The sequence below is a fragment of the Centroberyx gerrardi genome, chromosome 1, assembly GCF_048128805.1.
Source record: "Centroberyx gerrardi isolate f3 chromosome 1, fCenGer3.hap1.cur.20231027, whole genome shotgun sequence".
Classification (NCBI taxonomy): Eukaryota; Metazoa; Chordata; class Actinopteri; order Beryciformes; family Berycidae; genus Centroberyx; species Centroberyx gerrardi.
In genome coordinates, this window is record NC_135997.1 from 16,536,165 (window position 1) to 16,563,789 (window position 27,625).

The following is a 27,625-nucleotide window of genomic DNA, read 5'->3' on the forward strand; positions in this document are numbered from 1 at the left end:
TTGTCATATAGTTTGGGGGATTGTTTGTCAATGAATGTTGGCTCACTCTTTCAGTGAGCCAACATGCAGCTTCCTTACAGTATACACTGTCAGATGATATTTAATAATGGTGAGAAACCGTTTGTTCTTGTTTCTTGTTTCTTGTTTTTCAGCAAATCAGCAAAGTCAATCTTATTTTTGCATAGATAAATAGAGAGGGGAAGTGTTTGGCTGTAATTGACCCCCTCCACCCCCCAAGGTGCATTTTCTGATAGACTCTCAACCCAACCATTCATTTTCAGTCAGTGGTGCACCTTAACATCTATTCTGTGTTGATGTCAACAGGTACACAAAACTGGTACAAGCAGTAACCTTTGCCACTTAGCTGTTCACATTGATTGAGCTAGAGGTAATTTGTTTCACTGCCAACATCAGTTACAGATAGTCAGCACAAATATATTATGGGTTAATCTAATCTCAAAACATAATCATTACCCTATAGCACCTGGTGATGCCATGTACTCATGAGTAATCAGGAATGATGACCTATTTTATTCTGAGATGGTGATATGTATTCATAGGGAATATAATCCTGTAATGCCTATACATTCATGAAATGACACATTCTAGACTGTGTGTGTGTGTGTGTGTGCGTGCGTGAGTGTGTGTGTGTGTTGGTGCCCTATGGCCCTGTGAGCAGCTATCTCAGGGAGTGTATGTCATTACACATCATGTGTCTAGCCCTAAAATGTCATCTAGACAAACAGCAGCAGGCCTACATTTGAAACGCTGGAGCAGCCCAGTGTTTTGGCCTGGCTGTACTTGGCTCTGGTACATTTTTCACTGAATGACAATCACCCAGAGATCAATCATCAACCAGAGAACATCACTCTCCAGGCATCACGCGTCACACAATATTACAAGACTGCGGTTTAATTCTCATGCACTTTGCCCTGTTTGAATCACCGACTGCGATATAAGAAAAAAAAGAAAACCTTGAAATGTTGACCTGCCTTTAGCACGCGTATCCCCGTTGCAGCCCGGGCTCCTGGACCATTGCGGTTGCCGCGATCTGCAGTCTGGTTCAACCCCGCTTGGTGGACCACCGTGTCCGGCTGCGTGTCTATGCAAGCCCCGTTATCTTCGACATCACCTCCTTTTTTGAAGCCCGCTTGGGTTTTGGTCACCACGACCGCTGCATTATCCTCGTCCTCCATCGCCATGTATGTTGCCTATTTGTAGCGACAGAAACCAAGAAGCGGCGTCCTGATACACGACTGGCAAATTCCCGCGGAGAGGGAGAAAATCATCCTGTTTCGGTGCAGCGACGCCATAACGAGACTGAATCTGACTGCTGTCAGATAGGCCTACTGGAGAGCTGATCAATAAACATTAAAGGGGCGGACTCAGGATACTTATTATTCACCGGCCACTGCCCACTTCAGAGGGGACGGGCGTATTAAATAAATCACGAGGCAATTCTTTTACTTTTTACATACAATTCTTGACGAAGAATCACGATAATGTTCTTACAGAGACCTTTGTAATTTATGGTATTTTTTTTGTTTTATCTCCCATGGTATCACTATAAAATTTCTGTAATAGTCCTATAGGGACTTAAGAGTTTTACTGTGATATTTGATATATATATACTGTATATATATATATATATATATATAGAATCCTTCTAAAATGTGTTATAGGATGACTATAGTTAGTTTCTTTAGTGAATCTACAATAAACTAGTCAGTGACGTATTTTTCAGTTTTGGCTTATGGCATAATGACTAAGGCTAAAATGCAAACTGTCACCTTTTCATGAGCAGCCCCGCCCTCCCCCCTCCTCCACACATACACACAGACACGCGCACACGAACACATTTGGTTAGTTTAGAGTCATCTTCTGTAAATATGAGTGCCATGTAATAACAAAGTCTTAATGTGCGATGACTTGTATGAGTCTCCGTACCGCTCAAGTTTAATCAGCCTCTTCGCATGTTGATGTGTTTCTATGAGAATTCAGCTTTAGACTACTTTTGGATCTAATGGACTCAGACAGCGGGGAATAAATGTCTGACTAAATGGGTACACAGGTAGCCTCAACAGGAGTCCAAGGTAGAATACCAGCCCAAATCATGTTTGACAACTCATGGTTGTTTCTCCATGTTAATTTTCCTATTGATCCCTATGGGAGAAACGAATACTGAGGAAGCTCTGTACCAGGACCGTGATGGATTTTCTTACTTAGGCTATTCGAGCTCCTGTACATCCTAATAAGCACAGTATGCCCACTAATACTGAATTAGGCTACTATAGAGGGTTGATTGGCACTGGGGCCTTTAATGCTCAAAATGTATGCACTCATGACACTGGAAGTATTGGATAAAAGCACTCATACGGCATAGGCTATATTATGTCATTTATTTTTCAAATCACTCAACTCTTCATTAAGAAGCTGTAATATGATACTAAAATGAACCACCAAATGATACTGATCATTTGGTGGTTGCATAATTAAAAAGTAAATGATTGATAATTGTGTTTTTATGTGCATGCATGATCCAAGAGACACACAAGATAATAACAAATGGTTAATAAATGATGAAAGTGGATCCCTACAGCACAAATTAGCTGCTCACACTGAGCAGATTTTAACACCCCACCCCACCCAAAGCAAGCAAACAAATTACCATAGTTCTACTAGATTTTTATTTGACTTTTTTTATTATTCTCTTGATCATTTTCTCCAACCCAAAGACAAGAATACACAGCATAAATTGAAAATATCCCATTTAATAGTTTACAGCCTCTCATCTTTAATCATCATTTCATATTTTCAGTCCAACATTCACACTCACCTTGAAGACATGGGACTCTGATTCAGTTCAACATGTCAAGCTTGACTGGAAAAAGTCAACCTCATACCTCCACCCTCCCCCAACAAATCAGATATCAGGCTATCATATTGTTTTACAGTCAGGATAGACCTGGGGGTTACATACAGATTTTATTTCCAAGGTACAATGGATGCATTTTTTTGATTCAACAGGGAAAGTGAAGATGGCGGCAATTCAGATGCTCTTCCAAGCCCTTTACACACTGAATTCACCTGACCAAATACAGAATTAAAAACAAAACAAAAACAAAACAAAAAAACTCAATTATCCAATTAATTCAAATGACTGATGTGCATCTTTATCACCTCCTTAAAAAAAACAAAAACAGTATTTTGTGCACCGAACAACTTCCAATTGTACATGTTAGTACTGACCCATCAAGGTGGTGTGACGGATTTGTAATTTGAACTTTTCTTGCATTTCAAAAAGAGGATTAGGTCAAGAGTAGAAATGACATTATTTACATTGGTTCTCACATGCAGCTCAGAAGCTGAAAGTTGAAATTGCAGCCAAAAATCATGTCCTACCGAGTAAAAGTAAGACATATCACACGCTTACCATCCCACTCTCACAAGCATCTATACACACGCTCTCACACACACACACGCTCACACAAATATCACTTCAAAAGCTGATCACACCGCTGATGGGTAACTGTTTCCATTTCTTTTCTTCTTTTTAAGTTACAGTGTCCAAACCACTTATGTTGGGTTCATTTTCATTTGTACATTTAAAACTGTATGGGTTACTGTATTATTAAAAGAACTGATCAAATGTGATTAACAAGGATACATACTGGTGGAATAAGACAGTACAAACAACACCAACAAAAACATTCAAGACAAGGTGTGTGAAACTTCCTTTCCCATCCTGTCAGCCTTCCATTTTGAACAGCTCCCCCTTGTGGATATTAGCTTGTAGCACAGGAAACATGCAGGTTCATCCCAGGTTTTATTTCAAGGACAGGTAAAGCAGCACTGCAACAACTAAAAACCAAAAAACGGTCCTCTCAAAAACAAATTTAGACCTATCCACGTCTTCCTCACACATATCCTGTGTGACTGCCATGTGAGATTTAAGGAGAATATGTTAGCGAGGCTTCTGATCAGTTTGACAGCGTGATGATGATGATGTCTGTCAATTAAAGCCCATTGAGTCCCACCTTTCACATGAGAGCAGCGTACAAAGAGAAGACCACCGGAACCAAACGATGAGAAAGCTGAAAGGTGTGTCACACATAGACAACATGCATTATGGCAATGGATAGCATGAGCAATAAGGGGGAGCAGGTAATGAAAAGAAGCCAGAAGAGTGCCTTGTATTGGTCAAACCCAAGAAAGGACACGACTGCTCCGTTAATCGTATCGTATCGTATATCGTATAACTCTTATCCTGATACCATCCTATTCCAACTTAAACCTACTGAGCATTGTTGAAAAAAAGAAGAATCACAAGGTTAAAAACTCCCTCAGTGCACTCAGGCACTGGCAGTGGCCTTGTCTTGATGAGATCCAATACATTTTGAAAAGGTGTGACGCCTTTAGGAAGGTGCTGCATGACAGACAAAAAGGTGATCAGGCAACCATGAGCGCAGACACACATGTACACACGAATGACCTGCAGATACAGGATTGAAAGAGGCCAATGAGAAGGATTCACTCCTAAAACGCAGTATGTACTGCAGGTAGGGGCATCTATCCACGAATCAATTTGTAGGTTGGATAGCATTAATTAGATCTAATTAGTTGAGAGTGCAGAGCGATAAACTGCACATAATGTAAGGCCAGAGGGAAGAGTTACATCTTGGCAAGAAGCCTGCTCCTCTTTAAGGAGAACATGGACACATGATGAGGCCTTTCTGAAGGGCAGGGGAGCGGACGAGGTGCCACTTCTGCCACTGCGCAGCACTGTGCTCAGGTTTCTCAGTAGTACAGTACATCATTCAGACAACATCGGTTCAGACAAACTCAAACCTTAATTCAACATCCAGAAGAACCCAATAAGTAGCCTACCAACTCACCAACTATCGGTAAAAGAAGTAAAAGATGACACATCCAATCATGAAGAGCATGAAGAGAATAGTAAATCAAATGCAGCTCATTTGCATCCTTTCAAGATTCTTTTTTTTGTTTTTTACATATATGTATACAATTATAATCCCTAGCTAATCTTTGTAAGTCTTCACGTGGGTTTTTATTTAATTTGATCAGCTTTTGTTTGTTTTACAATTATATACAATGTACAGGCAGCAGATCATATATCTTTTACAATGAATGAGTGATGATACAGGGAAGTCTTTTTGCAGACTATGATGTTGACTAGACCTATTCAGACAATATACATTGTGAATAATTGGAATTTTTAGAAAATGGTATCTAAAAAAAGGATGAAAGATAGTACAAGAGACAAAATTGTAAAAGCCCTCAATATGTACAGAAAAAAGCCAATATAGCATTTGTCAACAACAGAAAAAGTTAAACTTAACGAAATAATTTTCTCCATATACACATACCATAGCTCAAAAATATTTCCAAAGCTAATAGTCTCTCTGATTTGGTCACAAAAGTTAGATAGTGAAGCATAGTGAATATAAGTATACAGCCTGATTGAACATCTGAAGATCTGAACACACAGCATCGTAGAGCTGCTAAGCTTGTTAAGTAATGAGATGTAGAAACTACGGTTTGTGTCTTTCATACAGATGCTCCCCTTGATTGCAATTCATGACTAAACAAAGCTGTTAATTTACTGTGCCGTTGAAAGTTAACAGAAAGAGAAAACATTGTGAGGTATTAAGGTTACTGTCCCCGACAGCTTGGTCGGAATTCTGATTTGGAGAAGACGAGAGCCAAGAAATCGTTACCAACAGTCACAGAGCGACCCATCCCAGTACCTCACCCAGCCATCCCAACTCAACAGTTAGATGTTTCTTTCACAAAAACAAACATTCTTAAAATGACATTTCACTTCAGTAGAACATTTATACTTTTTTTTAAAACACAATTTAGACTTTGATACCAGTTTATGAACAGGTTACATCTGACATTAGCTGCCCTGATAATCTTTAGTCAGCACTTTTTGAGCGTTGTTTCTGACTCACTGATAACTCCAAACAGGCATTTTTTCATGAAAGGTTTGCCACAGAATATAGAAAAACAAAAAAACAAAACCAGGATACATTTCTGTAGTTTGTGTTTTTGTCAAAAAGAAGAACAGGTGAGTGACATTGCTATGGACATCCAGGGAAGTCAATATTGGCGGTCGACTAGTTATTAAATGATAACATGATTTATATACTAAAAAGTAAAAATTTTCAAATGAAGTGATATATCGTTTCAAATCCATCTGGACCATCTCCCTTAGATTTTATTTTCCCCAGGATATCAACCCTAAAACGCGATCAACACACAATCAGACTCTTACAAACACAGCTCATACAGAACTGAATAGTTTAGGGGCTTTTATCTAGCTAAGTCAGAAAGGCACATCACTTTGATATCAGGCATAAATAATTAAGTCAAATAACTGCAGAAAAAACATACTATCACAAAAATAGTGCCAACAAGATGACCGTCTCCATTAAAGAAGAGAGCCACAAAGGAGAAGACTCGAGAGAAAAAAAAAAAAAAAGCATTCAGTGCATGTAACTACATTCATAACAAACTTCATTTACATGTATGTGCATGGTGACTAAGTTCAACCAGGTTAAATAAAACTGAATTTCGTCTAAATTGCAAGCTAGGCTGTGTGGACACAGATGCAGGAAAACTTCAACACAGATCTCCAAGCATGAATGCAATCAATTAGTCTATCGATAGATTTCCCTATGAAACTACAAATATATTTCAGGCCTGGATTATATCCCTCAAGTTGAATCAATATCCTCACACTATGCCAAGCAATTAACCACTGAATTTGTTGAACAGATATAAAACAGATGCTACAAATAGGATAATTTTAGGAGAGCTGTGTGGGAAAATTTGAGCACATCCTCTGAAAGTTAGCCACGGGTGATGGAACTAGGCAACATGAATCTGTTTATTTTCCTATCGTGATGACAAAACAAAATGGAGACTGCTTCCTATAGAAGCATAGGATACCGCGACCTACTGCTAGAACCAGGAAAGCTCCTCCAAGCTTCAGTCAAGTATGAATGTGATCCTAACGATGCTCAAACATGCTTCAGAGCAAACTGATGCAATTCAAAACGAATACAACTGTCTGACAAGTTAAATCACTCACAAGATGGAGGGTCGAAAACGGTTTATCCCCGAAGTGACTGCACTAGATCTTTCAAAGCTTTTTTTTCTGCTGCCATCATAGGATTAAAGGCTCAGGCCTTTGGATGATAAATCTGAATACAAAGCCAATCATATACGTTATTAGAGCCAAATACTGAAATATGCATAAATAATTGGCGCTTGGATTGAATTGTTGGCTACACAAGCTGATTTTAAAAGTATCCACCTTAAATTATTGATAGATTAAAATATGAATCAAAAGAAAACTATAAATTACCCAAGTGCTCATACAGTGGCCAACAGTTCTTCTCTACAGTGACTTAAGAGAGGTGGGGTGTACCACAGTGGATGCGTGGTGTGCACATGTGCTTTTGTGGGTGGTGGTAGTGCTGGAGGGGGAGGAAGGAGGGGGTGAAAATAGTACTACAAAGCAAAGAAATCACAGACCAGAAATCAAAAAAAGAAAAATGAAAAAAAAAAGAGAAGGTTAGTTGATGGATATGTTATCAAATTTTTTCTGGTGATGTCAATAGGGTCTTCATATCATCTGGTTTTTTTTTCTCCTGTGTTAGATGCTCTGCTGCTTCCCATGCAACTCAAGGGCAGCGGTCTGCAGTGATGTCACAGGGGGATCCGTTGGAAGAAAGGAGGGAGGTGAAAGGAGAATCTTTTTCATAGTTCCCTTGGCAGGGCTTTTAAGAGCGACGGCGGCAGCCCGTCACTGCCAGGACTGAGGGGGGAAGTTATTAACCTCAGCCAGGTCTTGCACAGGTGAGCCTTTGTGGGTGTACGTCAGCTTGATCCTCATTCGTAGCTGTTGCTGAAATATCGTGAGGATGATCAGGTTTATAACAAAGGAAATTCCCCACAAATCACTCCTGTCAGCTCAAGACAAGCTGTGTGCGCTACAAGGTAAATTGCTTTGAAAAATAAATTGACGAGCAGAGTCAATTTGTCAAGCAAAAGCTTACCTTCTGTGGGTTGAGGACTCTGATGACCTGCGTGACAGTTCCCTGGTTGAGTGCTGGGACAACATTACTGCTAGGGGAGAGGAGCTGCAGCTGGAATGTCTGACAGATAGAGAGAGAGAGAGAGGACATTACATTCGATGAAAATTTAATGGTACCCATGGGGAAATTGGGTCATTGCAGCAGCAAAGAATAGGATGTAAATAATAGAACTACTATTGAAGATAATACAATTCATATTTACAAAGAACAAACACGTTTAATAAAAAGATAAAGCATCTTCCTCATGCTAATACAGAACTCCTATTGGCTTCAAAGAGTCATCGCCAAGTTCACTATGAGAATAAACTTTATTTGTATAGCCTTTAACACAGCTTTCCAAAAACAGTGTTTATATGCTCTACAGGGCATAACAACAGAACAATCAAGTAAAAAGAAAACGACAAAAAAAAGACATTACTCTTCTATCACTACTGCATCAGTAATAGTAGATTTACATCAAGGTTAGCAGATGTTTGCAGTTACAGATCAACAATTTAAAGCATGTATGCAGGGTGCGCAAAATATGCATCACTGGCATTCTACATTATTAGATTTAGCCTACAGAGCAGGTGTGCAAGTGTGCACTGGTAGCCGTTCACATAATCAGACATACAGATGGTAGAGATTCAAACTCTTGGCAACTCAATATTCATTTAATTTATAAAACCTGCCAACTAGCACTGAACACCATTCTGCTCTTGAATGTTTTATAGTTGCACACTTAAAAAATGAATGCCAGATTGTGCCTCCTTACCTTTGGTACTGCAGCCTGAAAAACAAAGTCTGTCATATCTGCCTCAGTGGTGTTGGAGGCATGGATGGTGATGACTGCTATGTTTGGATTGGGGTTGGCTCTCTCAAATGTGAACTCTATTTTCAGACCATTCTTGTTGTATGCCGTCATAGGAGGGATACCTATGCACAGATTTCAGAGGGGGAGAACAACACAATATTTAGAGATATAATAAAACACTTCCTAAGCCTCCACCACATTTCATTTAGTAATCCAACAAAACACAACATAACGACCACTAAAGCGCTTTGATGCAGAAGGACAATCCCAAAAACTACATTTGGGAGTGGATGGTCAAGGGAATTGCAGAGCAACTGAAAGAGGCTGTGGAGCGCCACAAAGACCGGGGCTCGACTCTCACCTGCAGCTGCAATGTCATTAAACAGGGGCTGTGAGGAGAGGCCATCCAGGAGGAAAGAGGGCTGGGAAGTGGGCACAGAGGGAGCAGGAGCAGGGGCTGGACCACCTGGGGCGGGGAGAACAACACAGCGGGGTTCAACAGGACAAGGAAACACCCATATAAAACAATTGCCAACTGCCATTATGACTTCTGCTAAGACAGACAAGTTGGTTTGTGATTTGTGACCAACCTATAAGAGTAGGTGTAATTAAAAGCAAAAAAATATTATATAATATATATTTTTCTTTTTTCTTAAAAACACCCTGTCTTCAGACAATTTACATTAGTTTGATGCTACTTATTATCATCAAGTATAATATGAATTTATGTCATTAAGATGAATGCAAGCCCAAAAAACAATTCTGCAAATAAAAAGGTGGTTAAAATGAGTTACCCTTCACTACATCCCTGATCGTCAGCAATAGAGAAAATGAGTTCAGAAAGATGTTACCTGTGAAGAGGGGAAAGATTCAGGGAGAGAGAGAGAGAGGTAAAAACCGAGCCTCCTACCAGTTAGTGACAGGTCGCCCAGCAGATCGAGCAGCTCTCCTCCAGCTGAGGCAGGCTTGGTGGGCAGCGTGGTCTGGATCACTGGCACCACGTCATTACCACCCAGCAGGTCTAACAAATCATTAGCCTGGAGGACAAAGACAAAACATGTCAAAACACACGCAATATCTATATGTACCACTTTAAAATAATAAAGCCACAAAAATCCAAGAATTCTTCATCATCAATAAAATTTTATTTAGCTGCTTTCAAGTCAAATTTTATGGTTATACGTGGGAACACTCTGAAACCTGAGCTTCAGCACACATGTAATTTCTTGCCAGCAGGGGTCCTAATTTGGCAAGTATATGGAATGCATTTTCACCATAAAAATATGAATTGGATCTTATGAAAAAAAAATAATTCTATTGTTAACTGCTCATCTGGTTACTCATCTGGCTCACGGATTGTATGATTGTATGTGCATTTATTTCCTCAAAAGGAAGTGTGTAGAATTGCCCTCACCTGGTTGGCTGGCTGGGTGACAGGGGGTGGATGTTTTGTGTCCAGAACAGAGGGCTCCGTCTCCCCATTTGTCTGTACAATCTCTGTGGGGCCATTAGTGGCGGTTTTCTCCATAATGGGCATTCGCTCTAGGAGAGCGGGCCTACACAGGGGAAAATGCAAGGGGTAAAGAGAGAGACAGACAAAGAAGGATCAAACTGATGCATTAGAGTAGCGCCCCTTTCCTTTACAATCTACTTATTGATACAATGTGGCTGTGATGGCTGTGATAGGAATCTCTTTCACCTCATGTGGTCATATTTCTTGAAAAGCGCGTTGTACTCCACAGCTCTCTGCTGCAGCTCCACATCGATGCTACTGCCATATATCGAAACCACCTTCTTGATTCGGCTGCAAAAGAGTTAAATGTTACAGGTTAGCTGAGGGAAAATGTTTAATGGGTTATGCCAACTGAAATGTATCACTTTGGCTCTCAAAAGTCCATTTGTGCACACTGATAAAATTCTAAAGAATAAGATAGGTGTAAAAGCCCATTACTTACTTAACACTGCTGAAGCGAGTAGACAGCTTCATGATGGCAGTAAGGGAATAGCCCCGGGTAACAGGCGTGGACAGATTGGACACCAGGAGGCCTTCCAGCACATCCAGGACTTCATCCTCAGTCACCTTTAGCAACAGAGGAAAACAAAAATACATCAACCTCCGATGACCTGGTGTTTCTTACAGGTTTCTTGATGTGCTGTTAGTCCTGGGCAGGCGAGGGATGCAAAGTCTGAACTAGAGTCCTTAATGTTATTATTGTTGGAGGCTGGAAAATCTGTTGGTAGTGGGCCTGTCTGATATTTTGGTAGGCTACAACAATAAGTAAATGTATGTGAACCACTGGTGTGTGTGTGTGTGTGTGTGTTTTTGTGGTGCTTGGCTGGGATTCCTCCAGCTGTACCTGGATGGGCTCCTCCTCCTCACACTGTCCAGATACCAGCAAGTCTCCATACTCTCCTATACACCAGGACGACACCTGTACTAGAGGTTGCTACAGAACACAGAGAAACACAAGTCCACCTCTGATGTATTCTTCAGCTAGATAGAAACACAAACAATGCATGGCATAATCAAATCTATGACTGCATATGCTTCCAAGGTGGAGATATCTGAACCAAATCAGAACTGCTCTGACCTGTGAGATGTCATCCAGCAGGGCTTTGTAAAGTCTCTGTACTGTGTAGGCATGCATCTCCACACTGTTGGTAATGAGCTGGATGAGGTTGGGAACAGAATCGTCTCGCACGTAGCTCCCTGCCTGTAAGGATGAGTAGAAATTTCAGTGAGACAGCGCAGAGGAAGATTTATCCTTAAATATTTATGAGCAGGTTTGCAGTAAAACTAACGCAGAGTCGGCTGAGGAAGGTTGTTGCCAGAGTTGATGAGATCATCACTCGTGGCACTCAAGCTAATACCTCTGCTATTATTATGAGCACTGGGAACCAAAGCCAACCAACAATCAAAGAAATTAAAGACACTGGAGTGCAGCCGTAGCAGGATACATACTGTCGTCAGGACTCTCATAATGGTGTCTATATGCCATCTTTTCGAAGGGGCGTACCTGTAATACGGAGGACACATTGATTAGTCACTGTATAAAACTGAAGAAGAAACTTGAAAAAGTAATCTAAACTCTATATTGTCAGGGGACAAGTGTAAGGTAAATGCCGTCAGAAAATAAATGATATCAACACAGTCTGTCAGACGATGGATCACTCATTTTATCATCATACAGCATTTCAATATGTTAGCTATCAAGAAGTAACAGAAACAAACCTTTACCTTAATGTAATGTCAGAGTAAGTTGTACACTGTATTCTACAAAATAGGTAGACTCTAATCTGTCTTCACAGACATAACGGACATTCAGTCTGTGTACATGTTAACTAATTCATGAATGTTTAAACAGCGACTGTTGCTTCTAACAAGTTCAATCAATCTTCACATTTCCCCTCAGAATACTAAGAAGAGAAAACGGAAAGTTGAAAACCTCTTTCACAACGACCTTGCATACAACAAAGTCGCACTGAATGCGTTATCAGACCAGTACAATGCAGCTCAGCACAGCTTTAATGTGTAGTGCACGCAGTGTAAAAGTGTCGCACTTCTCTGCAGCTAGGAAGACTCCTGATGCACAGTCTGCTTTGAATTCCGGGTCACAGGAGTCCAGGAAGTAGAGCAGTTCCTTCATCATGCCTCTAATGTTGTTGCCATTCACCAGGGCGAAGCTCAGCTCCATTGCACGCCTACACAGCAATGAAAAGGAGACAAGGGTCAGAAACAAAAAGGCTGACTAGAGAGAAGGGAAAAATACAGTATTAATGTAGCGTAGTCTCTGTGCAAGGGAACTCTAGGTCATCGTCTGTGGCTCACCTCTTGATGGACACATCCAGGTCTTTTAAACAATCCACAATGGTGCTCCGATGCCTCTGCACTGCGTTGTGGTCTGTCTGTACCGTCTTTAGTAGAGATGTCAATGCCACGTATCTGCAATGGCGAGTTTACAAAATGAAAGTCATGAAATAAGAATTAAGGTTTTATCTTCTAGGCTCTGAGGCGATTCAGAAGTGTGCAAGGTCAAATAAGTGAATAACTTACCTTATATTTTTGTCATTGTTAAGAAGGAAGCGACCTAGTATGTTAATGGCCAACACCTATAAGAGAAAGGCATTTACAAAAAGCAGGAAAAATAAAAAACATAACAAAACATGTCAAAACATGTTTCATGTTTCAACAAAGTTTTCCTAAAAATGAAATGAACTCACCCTCAGTCCGCTCTCTGATTTGATGTCCATTATGGTCAGTACGGTCTCGTACAGGATTGCATTGCCTACATTTTTACTCGTCTCTGTGTTGGTTGCAACCTACAAGTATAAATACAACACATCTGTCAGAATAACAGTCAATCTGAGAGGCTTTGGGCGAAAGAAACTTCAACGTTTAATTCTAACCTGTGCAAGAATGTCATTCATTGCTTCACTCGAGTCGTCATCACTCCTGCCTAAAATTCGCAGTAGTCTCAATATCCGCACCTGGAAAAAAATGTCAAGAAGTGTCAGTCTACATGACAAATGTAATGTAATGTGATACTTTATTGATCCCCATAGGGGATTTCTCATTTCTTTTGCCCTCCTCCCTGCTTGCTGACTCAGGGGTTTAATCCTGGGTCCTCTAGTTGAATTGTGATCTCTCTAACAACTTGGCCACCTTGTTGCAGAAATCATTTACAGTAGAGGGCACTTACACTCAAGTGACAGGAAGATTTACCTGCAGGAAGGGGTCGCTTATGCCTGACACGTCATGCTCAGGAGAGTATCCAGACATGATTAGGTTCTTCAGGATTCTCACCAACTGTGGAACCAGCTACAAAAAGACCAACAACAGGAGAGAAAAGGAGAGGCGTCAAAACACTTTATCTGGATCTCACAAATTTCCTAGTTTTCTTTTTCAACATTTACTTTACATTATCCTTTATTTTACCTTTCAGGCAAGTCATTAGTTACATTGACAGCCAGGCAAATTTATCTCAAGGGTAAGGGGATGGAGATTAACAATTTGTTATTGTGGTCTACAGTTGGTAAAATTTGTAGAACAGATGGTTAAATTGTAAAATAAATGTTTGAGATTATGTAATGAAAACCTTGATTGTATGACAACATTGGGTTAGAACATTTGGCTTTGACAAAAAAAGAATTTGTTTATAATAATAGTACATCTGTAATTATTTAGAGAACCAGGACTGTACAAGAGTTGGGTGAACTTGGTTACGTACCATGGATGTAATATTTAGACCAGAGCTTCATTTATTGGCAACAAAAAATGAATACAACTGCCATGCTTTTTTAATCAAGATGTGAGATTACTTCTGACTACACTACAAGGATCTCTAAATGCCTTCCTAAAACAGGTTATCAAAATGTAACCTTAAAAAAAGAAAAAGAAAAATGCAAACCGTTCCACCCCTAAGTCTTAACATGACATCCTAGTGCTAGGTTTGCCAAACTCTTGTGAATCTTTCAACTCTTGCTCGGGACATAAATCCACAAATATGTATAAACATATGACAGTAATTGACATAGCACATGGGCTATCCTCTGACAGTGACAGATACAGTATAAATTATCTGTGCCTGGTGACAACACCTGGGGTGATCAATTGAAAACACACCCACCCACAGTGCTTTCAATAAACGGTGATCAAATGAGTTGCACATTAGGCTAATAATGACACTTTGACAATAGTGAGAAATGTATCTGACAAATGAACCAAAATTTTTTTTTAAATCATATTAAAAGAACACTGACATAGTAATGATCACTGTACAAGTCAAAGAAATTAAAAGTAAAAAAAAAAGAAACACAAGAAATGACATTACTCAACACAAAATTTGATTACGTCTAAGGTGACTGTGTGGAGTGATTACTATTTACAGCATGCACCAGCTATGGAATCAGAATGTACTCTTACCTTCTCATTCTAACACAATGCAGGAATTGTAACAAAGACAAATGACAGAAAAAATATGAGGTAGATGTTAGGGAGGGGAAACTGGAAATCATTCACTTTCAGAGAGCTCAAAATAATGTTTCGATCGTGAGCATGAGGGGTGGGGCTTCTGGCACAGTTTTGTTACAGCTAGGGAAGGAGAGGTACAGTAGAAGTTGAAATACAGGGAAAAAAGACAGCGGAAGCAGATAAAGACTGAGACATAGTTTGAATGTAGAGCAAACCTGTAGAGCAATCCAAGCCTCAAAAAGTAAAACATGTTTATCTAGCCTAGGAAATGTGTACGCAAAGGGAGAATGAAATGTGACGTGAGCTTAAGACAAATGCATAAGTAATTCCTTAGGTCCTTTCAGTAAGTAGTATCATCTATATCCGTACCTTTCTGAAGTGGGACAGCATGTCAGGACTTCTTTCACACATCTCAGTGAGGAGGACAACCGATGTGTGGAGAACACCTGGGGGCAGAGACAGGGTAAAGGGTAAGTGATATGAATTAATACATTTACAAAACTTGCTCTAGTTTCCTTTCCATGTCACCACATCTAAAATGACAAAAATGCTTATAAGGAAAGCTCTGTACACACAGACTGACAGACAAGTCTGTCAATCTTGCTATTCAAATGTGACTTACTTTAAAAGACATTTAACAATACACAGGATTTTATTTTACAATCCTTTGTGCTATAATCCAGGGTGAGCATTTATGCTGAAGCCCAAATCAGATGTCAAAAGAATGATGTACTAGCATACAAATGGTTACCGCAGAGGACATCAGGCAATGCCATCATAAATCATAAGTGTGGGTATGTCACTGGGGTCATCATGTGGGAACCTCCCATCACAGTGTTTTCACTGAATTTGGCCCACAACACCTCAACAGTGCATTCCAGTGTCCTGGAACAGCCTCCCTCCACATCCGCTCTAAGCAGACTCAACACTGCTGTACCACTGCTACCTGTCCTCTACATGTCCAATACATCTGCTTTACCAGAAATAGAGAAGTGCCAGTGTGTGTATGACAGAGGGGTGAAGGGTCGGGGTGAGGGCTGGGTTGGGTTGAATGATACGGACTCTGGTTAGGGTAAGGTGTAAAAGGTAGGGTAGGGATGTAGACCATGGTTAGGGCATGGGGATGTAATCAGATTATGCTGACAAACCACTAAAGCAACATACAAATAAAATCTACCAGCAAACATACTAACAACAAACAAGGGAACACAACAACATACCAACAATCTAGCAAAACCGATATACTACCTCGCCAATGTATCAGAACACTAGCAAGCCACTATACCAGCAAAAATACTACTAACAAATTATATCCAAATACATATAGGCTTGGAATAACCTTAAGAAGACTAGTGGGACTGCCATCCATGTGCTCCAAAGGCCTGTGTTTGAATGCCGCTCATGCCATAGTCACAGTTGTATCTTCCCACTTCTCCTTAATAAAATACCGAAAGAGGGAGTAACCTGGTGGCTCAGTGGTCTAAGGCGCGTACCATAAAAATGCAACTTCCTGGGTTTGAATCCGGCCCAGGACCTTTGTCGCATGCAATCCCCCTCTCTCCCCCACTGTATCCTGTCTCTATCTACTCTGAACTGTATAACAAACGCAAACATAACAAAAACATAATCTTTAAAATACTGAAAGAGGTTGAAATTCCCATTCGTTCTTAATTTTTAGACTCAAGTTAAGGTGGCCAGAAGCCTGACGAGCAAAACACAACCTTGCGAATGAGGCAAGACCGCATTGGTTCAAACGATGCTTTTCCAGTAATTTCTATGTGGAAACTTTGTTACAGAGGTCCAGAAAGAGACACTGTTACAGCCGGAATGGAGCAAATTAACAGATGCACAGAAAGCCAAGATCGATGGCACCATACTACAGATACCAAACCAGAGATAGGTGCATATGCACAACAGCAACCTCAAGTGGCTAGCAGGGGCTATTGCTTAGCCCGTCCCCAAGGCAGATCACTAGTATTTGCAGAATGTCCCCAGAAATTTTGCATAGGCCTGCTTCATGTACTAGTTTACGAGCTCTTTGCTACAGTCTTTGAAACTATTTCTATTGTTGCTAATGGATTCTCCAGAGAGCCTTCCCAGACAGACATTTTTGAGTGATGTGGGCAAATAGCTTTTGAGAAATACTTTTAAAAAACTATACCCAATTCCCTGTATTTGGAGTGCTGTCTTACTCCATGGGGTTATGAAAAGCCATTCATTGTGGAGCAGTCCTGGGGAACATATCATCAAATTCTACATTTTAATGTTTATTTTACTTCATAAATCTAAACTTTGGAAGTAATAAGACATCAACAGTGCTTTGTGATTTACAAATTGGTAGTGCTTCTACTACTCCCACTCAATAGCAAGCTTCCCAACCCTCCATGGTTTGAAAACCTCAACAGGGATCATTTACCTTGTTAAACTGTACTGAGGCAGATAGTATAGACATCTGTTCATATGTTTTATGAAAAGGAAGAAACTGAACTTGACATATATAAAAATTACAAAGGCACTGAAGGTAATTATTCTACTTGCCATGTAAGAGAACTTGTTTGCAACTTTGTGAGTAGGCTGGGTGTTCCCGCAACAGTGAGTCTATATTATACAGGATTAAGGGTACACATGCAAATTTGTAAACACATGCATGAATCCAAGACACCCTAATTTCTGGTTGGACATTTTGCATGTGAAATTCCTGGTGGCGGTGGGTCCATGTTTGTATACCTTGTGGCCATGTCACGCCTCTGTCACCTTGACAACTGTCATAGTTTTATTTCTAGATTTCTAAATGACCAATGCTGCAAAGACAGGACACTGATGATCTATGAAAACAGCCAACAATTACATGCATGTTCAAGGAGCAACTGTTGCACCCAGACTAGTTTTAAAACTGATGCAAGTTAGGGCTGAACAATTAATCGAAATTTTATCGAAATCGCAATATGGCTTACTGCAATTTTCAAATCGCAGGAGGTGCAATATTTGTTAAAGGCGAAATGTGTCAAAATACCATTTTAAATTAAATATTATCGTGCTGCAGAGATGTCCTGGCCTACACATCATATTCTACAGACTTAAGAAAACATCTTTGTTTGGTACAGATCCCCGCAAAAATCACACCATAATCATTTAATACATTTTTCAATGAAAATGAGAATAATGATGTAAAAATTATCATTCCCTCTAATATCGCAAATCATATCGCAATTGCAATATCAGTCAAAATAATCGCAATTAGATATTTTTTCAAAATCGTTCAGCCCTAATGCAAGTCCAAGTGTCCTATCTGAAGCAATGTCACTATTCATTTTGACAGAAGCACAGGTTATTTCCGCACTGTCAAAAAAAAGCTTTGCCTGTGACATATCTACCCTTTTTGGGGGACACAGAAGCCCCAGAGCTTATGACAGACTCATTAATTCCACTATCCTCCGTAAAGGACACTACAAAAAGGACATGAGCCGCCCAGCTGTTCTGTGCAAAGCGCAGTGAGAGGCAGGAGCTAGAGTGAAGTCTGCATTTGTGTAGGACAAGGACACAGTCGCCACAAGCCAACAACTCCATCCTGACAGACCCTTTAGACTCACCATGGTTCTTCTCGCTCAGCAGGTTTTTTGTGGCTGGAAGGAACATTTCCATGAGCTCTGGAACCTTCCTGATGACATGAACTGCACACAACGCCGCCTGTCAACAAACATTTAGATATAATACAAACAACCAAGTCTGCCCTTACAGGATAATTCCGGTTATTTTCAACCTGGGCTTTATTTTCCTAGTTTTTGCCACCATGACGAGTGAAACAAACTTGTCAAAGAATGCTTTCAAGCTGAAGCAACGAACGCCTGTTGTTCCACTTCTTCTGATGTGAAATTTTAATTTTAACTCTTGTTGTGAAGCACTTTGTAACCTTGTTTTGAAAAGTGCTAATACAAATAAAGTTGATTTTTATTATATTTATTATTATGACCTGAACACAGCAGAACACCGGCAGCCAGCAAAGTAAACAAGGAAGAGTGCAAGCAACGCTAAAAAAAAGTATCAAATAGACTATTATGACTGAAACATCATGATAATTGTTCAGTCGCAGCTATTTAAACACATATTTAACTGCAGTGTGAGCATTATTGTGTTTAAATTATGCGTTTTAATTGCTTTTTGGGTTCAACTGTTGGAGAGTGTGTTTGTCTTGTGTGTGTGTGTGTGTGTGTACTGGAGAGCAGTGCTCCTGGCGATCTAGGGTATGCAACCTCTACAGTGAAGTAAGTGATGAAATTCTGAACACAATCAATCGTCATGATGGCAAAAACTACAACGATAAGGCCCTGGGTGAAAATAACCAGAATTATCCTTTAAAGCAATATTTCATTTTGGAAGAGCAAGTGTAGTTTTTCAGCACACATAACTACATATTAGTTTATGAGTAGAGATGTCAATCACTTGCTCCCATTTTCTATACCGTCTAAAAATCACTTTTCTAACACACATGAATTAGAGCAATGTGAACCCATATTATTTTTTGTGTGCGTGGTTGCAGGATTCCTGTGCAGTCTTGTGTAGCTCAATGAGTATAGCATGGCACTAACACTGCCAAGATTAGGAGACTGAATCCCACTAGACCTTGAAAGGAAAAATGTGATAAATAAGTAGATGTGTGAAGCCAACTTGGTGATATTCATGTGCTCTTGCACGTCAACTTAAAAAAAAGGTAAAAATGTCCATCACATATTGATATATGAGTGATCAAAGAGTATGTAGACATGGTAAGAGTGAGGCTTACTTTTTTCCTCAGGTAGGAGTTGGATGTTTTGAGCAGCTTCTCTACCTCTCCGGCCAGGTCACGACACATTTCTGAGGAACCCATGCAGCCCAAAGTGCACAAGGCAAGGCCCTGGACGTATTGTGTGCTGTGATTCAGATCGCTAGGGTAGGAAAGGAGAGATGAATGAGCCAGGGAGATAGACTAGTAGACATAAAGAAAGGTTTTGAACAGAGTAATACAACGGGACAGAAAGAGGAAGTGGGGAAAAAGGATAACGGAGGAGGAAGCATATGGTAGGGAGCAGGCAGGAAAGAAATCTACTGTGAAAGAGAGCAAGAGGTTGTGATAAAGATCCAATAGTAGGTATGGGAGGTTTTGGGGTTGTGTCCAAATCGCCATCACTTCATACTGGGAAGCATAGGTCATGAATGTCATCTTTCATCAGGAACAAAATACTGTGTCTATGCAGTCCGTTCCTACTATACGACAACTCTGATTTTCACTCACAGCAGAATGTGAAATATATTCACTGAGGCTCTTGCCTCCACTTACTTCTTGATGCAATTTGTCATTAGTAGGTGGACGTCCTGCCTCTCGTCCAACAGCAGCATAGCTCCCAAGTAACCTATCCGCTTGTCAGTGAACTTCTGGGACGCAATCAACTTCAGGCACTCCAGCTGGAAAACAAGCCATCAGTTCACAAAACTGCCTTCTTGGGCATGAGATTTGTAAGAACCAATGCCAGCAAAACTAGCCAGGACACACACAGACGTTAGCGGAAAACTAAAAAATCTCTTCTATGTATTTACCCCTCCCGATTCCCCAACCACCACCACCAAACGTACCTGCCCAAAGTGTGCTGGGTAGCCCAACATGTGCATATAAAGCAGCTTCGCCACATTTCTACAGCGGTATGTATTGTCTTCCTCTCTGAAGGACGAGCGTATGGCAGCACACTCTTTCTGGATCATCTCACGCTCCTCTGCCTGGGTCCGGGCTGTCCGGATGGTCCGGATCAGCTCCCGCAGTCTGATCGGAGCTGGCATTCTCTGGAAAGCATAAAGAAAGGAAACAGGTTGGCACCTATGACCTGCATTTTTCTAACAAAACTCTTAGACAAAGTCACATTGGAATCTGTATGTGAAATTATGTTATATGAGAGCAAAAAGTAAGACAAAAAATTAGTGTGTATACAACAACATAGGTCAACCTGGAGGAACTGTAGCTAAATTACAAAAGAAAATGTTCACAAAAAAAACAGAGGACATTAGCATGAATACAGGAACAATGCCTGAGGAAGTCCTGAGCCTGCCTGCTTTGGCTAAATTCATCAAAACACTGAAAGCACAAACATTTGGTAGGAGATCTTAAAACACCATTACCCAACGATATGATGAATATTAGGCTTAAGGAGGTGGTTAGGTTTGCTGCTGCAAATATGTGAATCTGTTCCATTTAGAGTTGCAGTTTTTAAGAGTATTAAACGTGCAGCGGGAGAGGAGAATGGCAGGTGAAATTCCATTCCCTTACAGAGAAGCTTCTAAGGAGAGCACTAAGGCTTCAAACCGGTGGAGGACGATTAAATATTAATGAGAAGCGCATGCATGGTTGTGAGATTATATTCTCTCGTATTTACATTTACCCAGACAAAAGAAATAATCATGTAAGTTCACCATTTCCAAAACACAGATAAACCCCAACAGTTCACACACACCACTCTTGCTTCTTTGGAACAGGCGAGATAGGCAAGACAGTAGCATGAATCAAAGTACGTGCGTCACAAATGGCTAATCTGCGCGCTCTCACTTTTGCTTCAATTGTTGTGCAGCATTTGATGCAAAAGTGGTTTGCAGACCTGTGACTTCAAGACACTGCAAGGAGAGAGGTTGTTCTTCCACCAACATACACCACAGTGCATTTTTGAATGGAGATTAGCGTAGCATACAAGAGAGAACTGCATGCATCAGGGCAAGAAAGCTGAGATGTTACTAAAATACGACTACTTGCTGAATCACCCGTACACCAAATTTGTCAGTGGCTCCTAGTGATATGTAAATGGTCTTAAATAATGTTCTACAAAGTATATATCGTTTGCTGATAAATAAGGCAGCACTGAATTGCCAAACATTTTAGTGGAGTGTGGCAAGACGTTCTCTCCAAGCGAACGGAACAGTAGCCTGCCAACTTTTAACAACTGAATCCAATGTGAATATCTATGATAACTACTTAAAGATGATACAACATACCTCACTGGGAGGAGGATAAGGAGGATAACTCGACAAAATTGAGATTTGTATGATGAAAACTCTAAGTTTTTAGATTGCCAGGAACAAACAAGAAAAAGTTGCTCTCAACGGCTCTTCTGATTGGTGACGCAATCACCACCATCACCACCCCTGCCCCTCCGCTATCTCCTTGCAGTATCTTCAAGTCACAGGCCTACAAATAATAATTTATGTTAATTTAATCAAATGTATTACAAGTTTGCAACTTCTATTCCTTTTATTCAAATATTTACATGCACATTTGTACATTTTCTGTGAATGAAAATGTAGGAAATCGGTGTGTGAACATTTTTGTGAATGTAAATTCCAACATGCAAGTTCTCACGTGTTTTGCTATAATAATTTCACACATTTTTACCCAATCCAACATCACACTTTCAATTCTAAGAACAAACGGGGTAAGATATTACTGGTTGCTTCCCTACTCAGAAAGAGGTGCTTTATGGCTCCCATCTCATGGAAGCCTTTTATCTGGTAGCATGCAGCACATAATTAAGCTGCTACAGCAAGAGGGACTATGGTAATTACTCGCTGAGCAAAACCATTTTCTACATCTAACTACCCCAGAGCTGAAGGCTGTTGGTACAGAGAAAAGAGAATGCACTTGGACAGAGCAGAGACCCTACATTTACTGTCATGTCCGAGAAATGCAACGCATAACAAATCCTAGGATGTGACCAACTGGTGATTAGCATTTCTCTGGACCAAAACATTCTCTAAAGAAATAATATAAAATTGAATAATAGAAGACTACATTGTCATGTGCGTCTACAAAAACTTAGCCACATACATAGCCTGTCTCTTGGATTGCCCAACCATCAACTTTTCTTTTACACCTTATTAGCTTGGCTACTGCAAGCTTTATTGAACATCAAAAAGAAAAAATATAACTCTCATTAAAGATATGAAGACTTTGAAAAATTGACAGCCTAATTAGATCAATGGAAAGCTTTCTAACAGAAACAAACCAGGAAATATCACAAATTTTGCCAACACTGGATATACTGGATATACCTAGTGCCCCAGAGTCCACGAAAAACTCTTCTTTCTAGGCTGTATACTGTGAAAGTTGCTTTACTTTATCTTCTGCTGAATGGGGAAAGAGGAAAGCACCTTGTCTTATCATTAACTAGAGCTGACTATAGCAATTGAAATTCTTTGAGAAATGCCAGTTAGAGTTAGTCTAACCCTGGTCTACAGAGGGGAACAAGGATCCAGGAGTGAAGGGAATGAGGACAGCCCTTGTTGCATAAGCCGCTGATTTGTAGATAATCTAAGAATTCACAGTGATCAAAGTGGAATGGGGGGTCAGGCAGGGCCACATTCTAAAAAAGCCAGGGAGCTCCTGCCTTTCTAACCACATTCAAATTACCTGAGCTGAATGGAGCTGGTGTTAGGCCTATAAATCGTGACTCCCTGTCTCTTGCTGTGCTCATAATCAAATGTGTACACATCAAATATGGTAAATCCAGCCTCTGCTGAGAGCTGAGTAAAAACTGATTAAATTACAGTTCCACATTCTTACTGTGGTAATACACAGGTGCATTACAGTTCCACATTCTTACAGTTGTAATACACAGGTGCATTCTTCTACAACCAAACTTTTTTTTATCATTATCACCCATAACTACTTCTTATTACTATATCATCACCGCCAAAGTCTACAGCAAGCAGGACTGTGTTTTTGGTTCAGGGAACAAAACTAAAATGGAGGGGTTGAGTACATGGTACGTGGATTAGAAAGACCATAGGTGGGGGGGAGGCTTGAGCTTGTTCAATGGTTGGGCAGCAACAGCCTAGGGATCATTCACCAAGGTCAGCTTTACTCGGCCTTACTCTGCAAAGACAAAAAGAGAACTGTTCTGCTGTATAGCCATGTTACAGATTTCAAGTCCTCCATATTTCTCAGAACCTTCAACAGCTGGACGAACACCGTGGGTCAGTTGGTCGAACCAGATGAATGCATCTGTCATCAGACATAATTAGGCTGGCACCATAACACTCACTGATGATTACTCTAGTCGGGGGCCATGCAAAACCATTTCCTGCCCACATAAGCTATTTTCTCACTTACAAAATTACCATGAGATAAATTACAAAACACTATTGGAGACACTTTATGCTAGATCCTGCAATATCATTAGTGCATTTCCTGTAAGGGAGAGTATTTTGTTCATAACAACCTTGTTCTCTCATGAGGTTTGGGGAGCCAGCCTAGATTGGCTTGCAGATCCTGACAACCAGGAACGAGCACAAAAACATGCCACACCTCCCTTTTACCACAGGGAGCAGTCTAGTTGTAGAGTCACAGCCATTATATTGGAAGCATCAAGAGATAAAACACAGTCTAAAAATGGTTTTACATAAGATTAATGAATACCATTGTCTAATGGGAATTCCAAGCGTAGATGTTAATACATCAACTGCTACCTTCTTTGTTGGGAAAGTGCTGCACGGCCATATAGATAAAAACATCATCAGGCTGCAAGAGGAAAAAATATACACAGCCATCACTGGGGAGAGGCATTTCCCCCACTCAATTTGCCAGGCTACTGTACACTTGCTACTTGTTTTGCAGTCAATGCTCAGCTACGCACTCAGTGAGAGACATTTTAATTGAAAAATTATTACAGCAGGCCACTCTATGCCTTCTATGTCACCAACTCCTCCAAGTGCTCAGCTCTGAAAAGCTACAAACAACAGACACATGAAATACACAACAAGAAAGAGTACACATACAATCACGTCATATAATCAGTCACCTGTTACAGCTCACACTTGCACATGTATTTACATTTATTTACACTGACTCTCCTACATGCGCAGTCAAATGCTTAGTCCAGCACATAAGTACAGGACAGATAGAAAAAAAATATTTGATAGGTAAAACATTATGAATTAAATTTAAGTGAAAATACAGTTGTAGTATGCATAAAGCTTGTTAGGAAAATAAGACAGTAGAGACAGGGATAACAGCAGTGAGAAATTTCTGAGCCAACTCACAATAATTAGACAAACACCTAATTAATAGCTGAGCCTATAGAGGCTTAGCAGTTGCATTAGAAGTCTCCTAGCAACCATGGATGATGTCATCATGGAGGTCCAGTGGACAACTGGCTACCTGAGAATAATGCCTAAATATATAACAACCAGGCAAAAAAAAACAACAACTCTAGACCCTTTTGTCCTATAGTCTACTCCAAAGCACTACAAACTCTAGCTTGAGGAGAGTTAGTGCAGTTAACCTAAACAAACAGTTGGCTTTTGGCTTTCTTAGTTAGGTAACTAGCCAGCAGGCGAATTTAGGAAAGCAACTAAGGTTACTGTTAACATGCAACTCCTTGCCACTTCTAATGCTAGCTTCTACTAGATACTTTAGCTAGTGTGCAAATCAAGATGTGTTACCAACAAGAAAGACAGTGATGGTTAGCTACCCCGATACTATGATTAGCTAGCAAACAAGCTGACATTATCTAAACACAAAACTGATCAGATGCATTAGTGGGAACATGATAAGATCCCAGTCAAAAAGCAATCAGGAGTTCACAGCTATTGCTGCCCAAGAGCAGAGGACCTGCACTGTAGCTGACAGAGGATGTGTTAGGCCTACATCATCTGAAAGCGCTCTACATGACTCTGGTCTGTTCACTGTGATGGTCTTTTAGCTATAATATGCCAATGTGCATTAAAGGTCACTCCCATTTCACTGTTCTTTTTGTAAAAGATTTAGGCTGGTCTTAATGAACACTGAATGCTACAAGGAAAATAGACCATCAAACAAGATTCTACCTGTAATATGTTACTCTTATAATGTTAAGATAGTTCAGTCTAGATTTGAGAACATTGAAAATAAAATAATACTGGAGTTTATTTATGTCCTTGAGACAAATCCTGGAGCTGCTCAATTTACAGTGAATGGGAGAGTGACTTTGTGGACACAATGACAGTACCTGGGGTGATTTATGGGTTATATTTTCTGATTAATAGCTGCTACCATTACTGTGAAATAAAATTCATCCTAGTGCAACACCTCAAATAAGCATTCTGAGAAGCCACAAAGTCAGTCTCCAAACCCATGGGACCAGCTAAAGGTTATTTGTTTTGGTAAGGTCACAGTTGTCTGGTTTCTAGCTTCTGAGCAGTTTTCTTTTCACGTTAACACACTGTATTACTTAAAGTCAAAAGAATAACATGTGGATTTGGTTTAAGAGTGGTTGTCCCTTCAACTTAGGCAAAGATCTATCATAAAACGGTATCATTTACAATACAAACCGCGATAATTACACAAAATTTTCCGAGTTTAAATTTTGGCATGACAGTTCTTGGAATATGTAATAATATATAATATTCCATAACAGTTACTTCAACTTATAGCAATTGAAAGAGGATCCCAAAAAAAAGCTGTATATCATTCAGTCAAGCTAGATACCTACAATAGCCGGAGCACCTAAGTCCCAACGTGACGTTCATTTTCCCACTTCCTACTAGCTAGCTGGCCTCCTCAATCCCCCAAATTAAGATAGCTATGACAATGTATCTTCCTCGGCTGGCGTTAGACCAGCAGTTAAAAGGGACGTGGCGTAATGTTACCATTTGGTCAAGACGTTAGCAAGGTAACACGGACCAACACTAGCTTAATGAACTACCGAGCAAGTGAAACGAATCCAGGTCGTTAACGTACTGAGCTAGCTATCGTTAGCTTCCTGGCAAGCCCAGAGTTATCAATTTAAGTTACAACTGACACGTAGGTAACAATTCATGACTCTGCAAATGTTATTAACCAATGAAAATGATACATAACATCTGCTAACAACGAAGTAACGTATGATAATGATAAACGTGAAAAGGCAAAATCTAAATGAGCTGACATTACAAGTAGCATAACCTTAGCTGACGTTAGTTCATTAACGTTTGCATTACTAGCAGCATTACACAACGCTGTCGAACCAAGACAAGAGAGGCCATTTCAGGCTGGGCATGACACCTGAACTTGATCGCCGATTGATCATGACATGATGCAGTTGAGGCCTCCTTGAAGCATTAGGATTATCAAGCTAGCAAGTTGACTCTAACGTTAGCTAGCTCGCCATTCGTTTGTAACTCAATAACCTAAATACTGACAGAGCTAATAGGCTAATGACAATTACGTTAGCTAGCTAAAGAGCAACAAACATGCGTTTAACACTATGTGCTGTCATGATAATTATGTCTCAGTGGACCTTAATTTCAATCCAACTCTTGTATCACACTAACCACACACTGCACAGAACACAAATGGCTATCGTTAGTTAGCTTCACATCTTTAGCCCAGCAGGTAGCTAGCTCGGCTAGCTGTAAGGCTATGCTAAGCATGTAAGCTAACTTAGCTGCTGACAGACACAACCCCGGTACACTGAGGGCTGCGACTTCCTATGCAGCGCCACAGGCAGAGTTGTCAACGTAGTTACAGACAAAGTACTGATGATTACTCACACGTTATGCTATTTTCATATATTTTCGCCGAGATAATATTCTTAGATTATACTTACTAGCCGTAATGATACCAGAAAATAACTGGAATCTTCTCTATTAGCAATGGAGGGAGGAACAGACTAGACATTCAAAATGGTGGCTACTCCAGCCTCAGCACATCTACCGCAGGCGGAGGGTTACACTGACATATCCCAGAGGTTTGTGAAAGAAGCGCGG

The 27,625-nt window shown here is 40.2% G+C and overlaps 1 protein-coding gene across 3 annotated transcripts; it reads right to left on the minus strand.

Moving 5' to 3' along the window:
* Nucleotides 1–2,668: 2,668 nt before the first annotated feature.
* ap1g1 (adaptor related protein complex 1 subunit gamma 1) lies at nt 2,669–27,552 on the minus strand. Of its 3 annotated transcripts, none has more exons than XM_071905331.2 (23): nt 27,466–27,552; nt 20,498–20,701; nt 20,205–20,329; nt 19,671–19,812; nt 18,481–18,577; nt 15,260–15,336; nt 13,643–13,738; nt 13,327–13,407; nt 13,141–13,239; nt 12,974–13,029; nt 12,749–12,862; nt 12,481–12,621; nt 11,882–11,936; nt 11,511–11,633; nt 11,277–11,366; nt 10,875–10,999; nt 10,619–10,723; nt 10,334–10,475; nt 9,830–9,956; nt 9,281–9,385; nt 8,881–9,041; nt 8,088–8,186; nt 2,669–7,930 (listed from the first exon to the last, which is right to left on the minus strand). In XM_071905331.2, exons 2-23 carry the CDS (start codon nt 20,696–20,698, stop codon nt 7,835–7,837), a joined length of 2,457 nt encoding a protein of 818 aa, XP_071761432.1. In that variant the 5' UTR covers nt 20,699–20,701; nt 27,466–27,552; the 3' UTR covers nt 2,669–7,834. The 3 variants fall into 3 exon arrangements, with proteins under 3 accessions (XP_071761432.1, XP_071761430.1, XP_071761431.1); XM_071905329.2 differs by having other exon boundaries at nt 2,669–7,936; XM_071905330.2 differs by having other exon boundaries at nt 2,669–7,936; nt 27,410–27,504.
* Nucleotides 27,553–27,625: the final 73 nt, after the last annotated feature.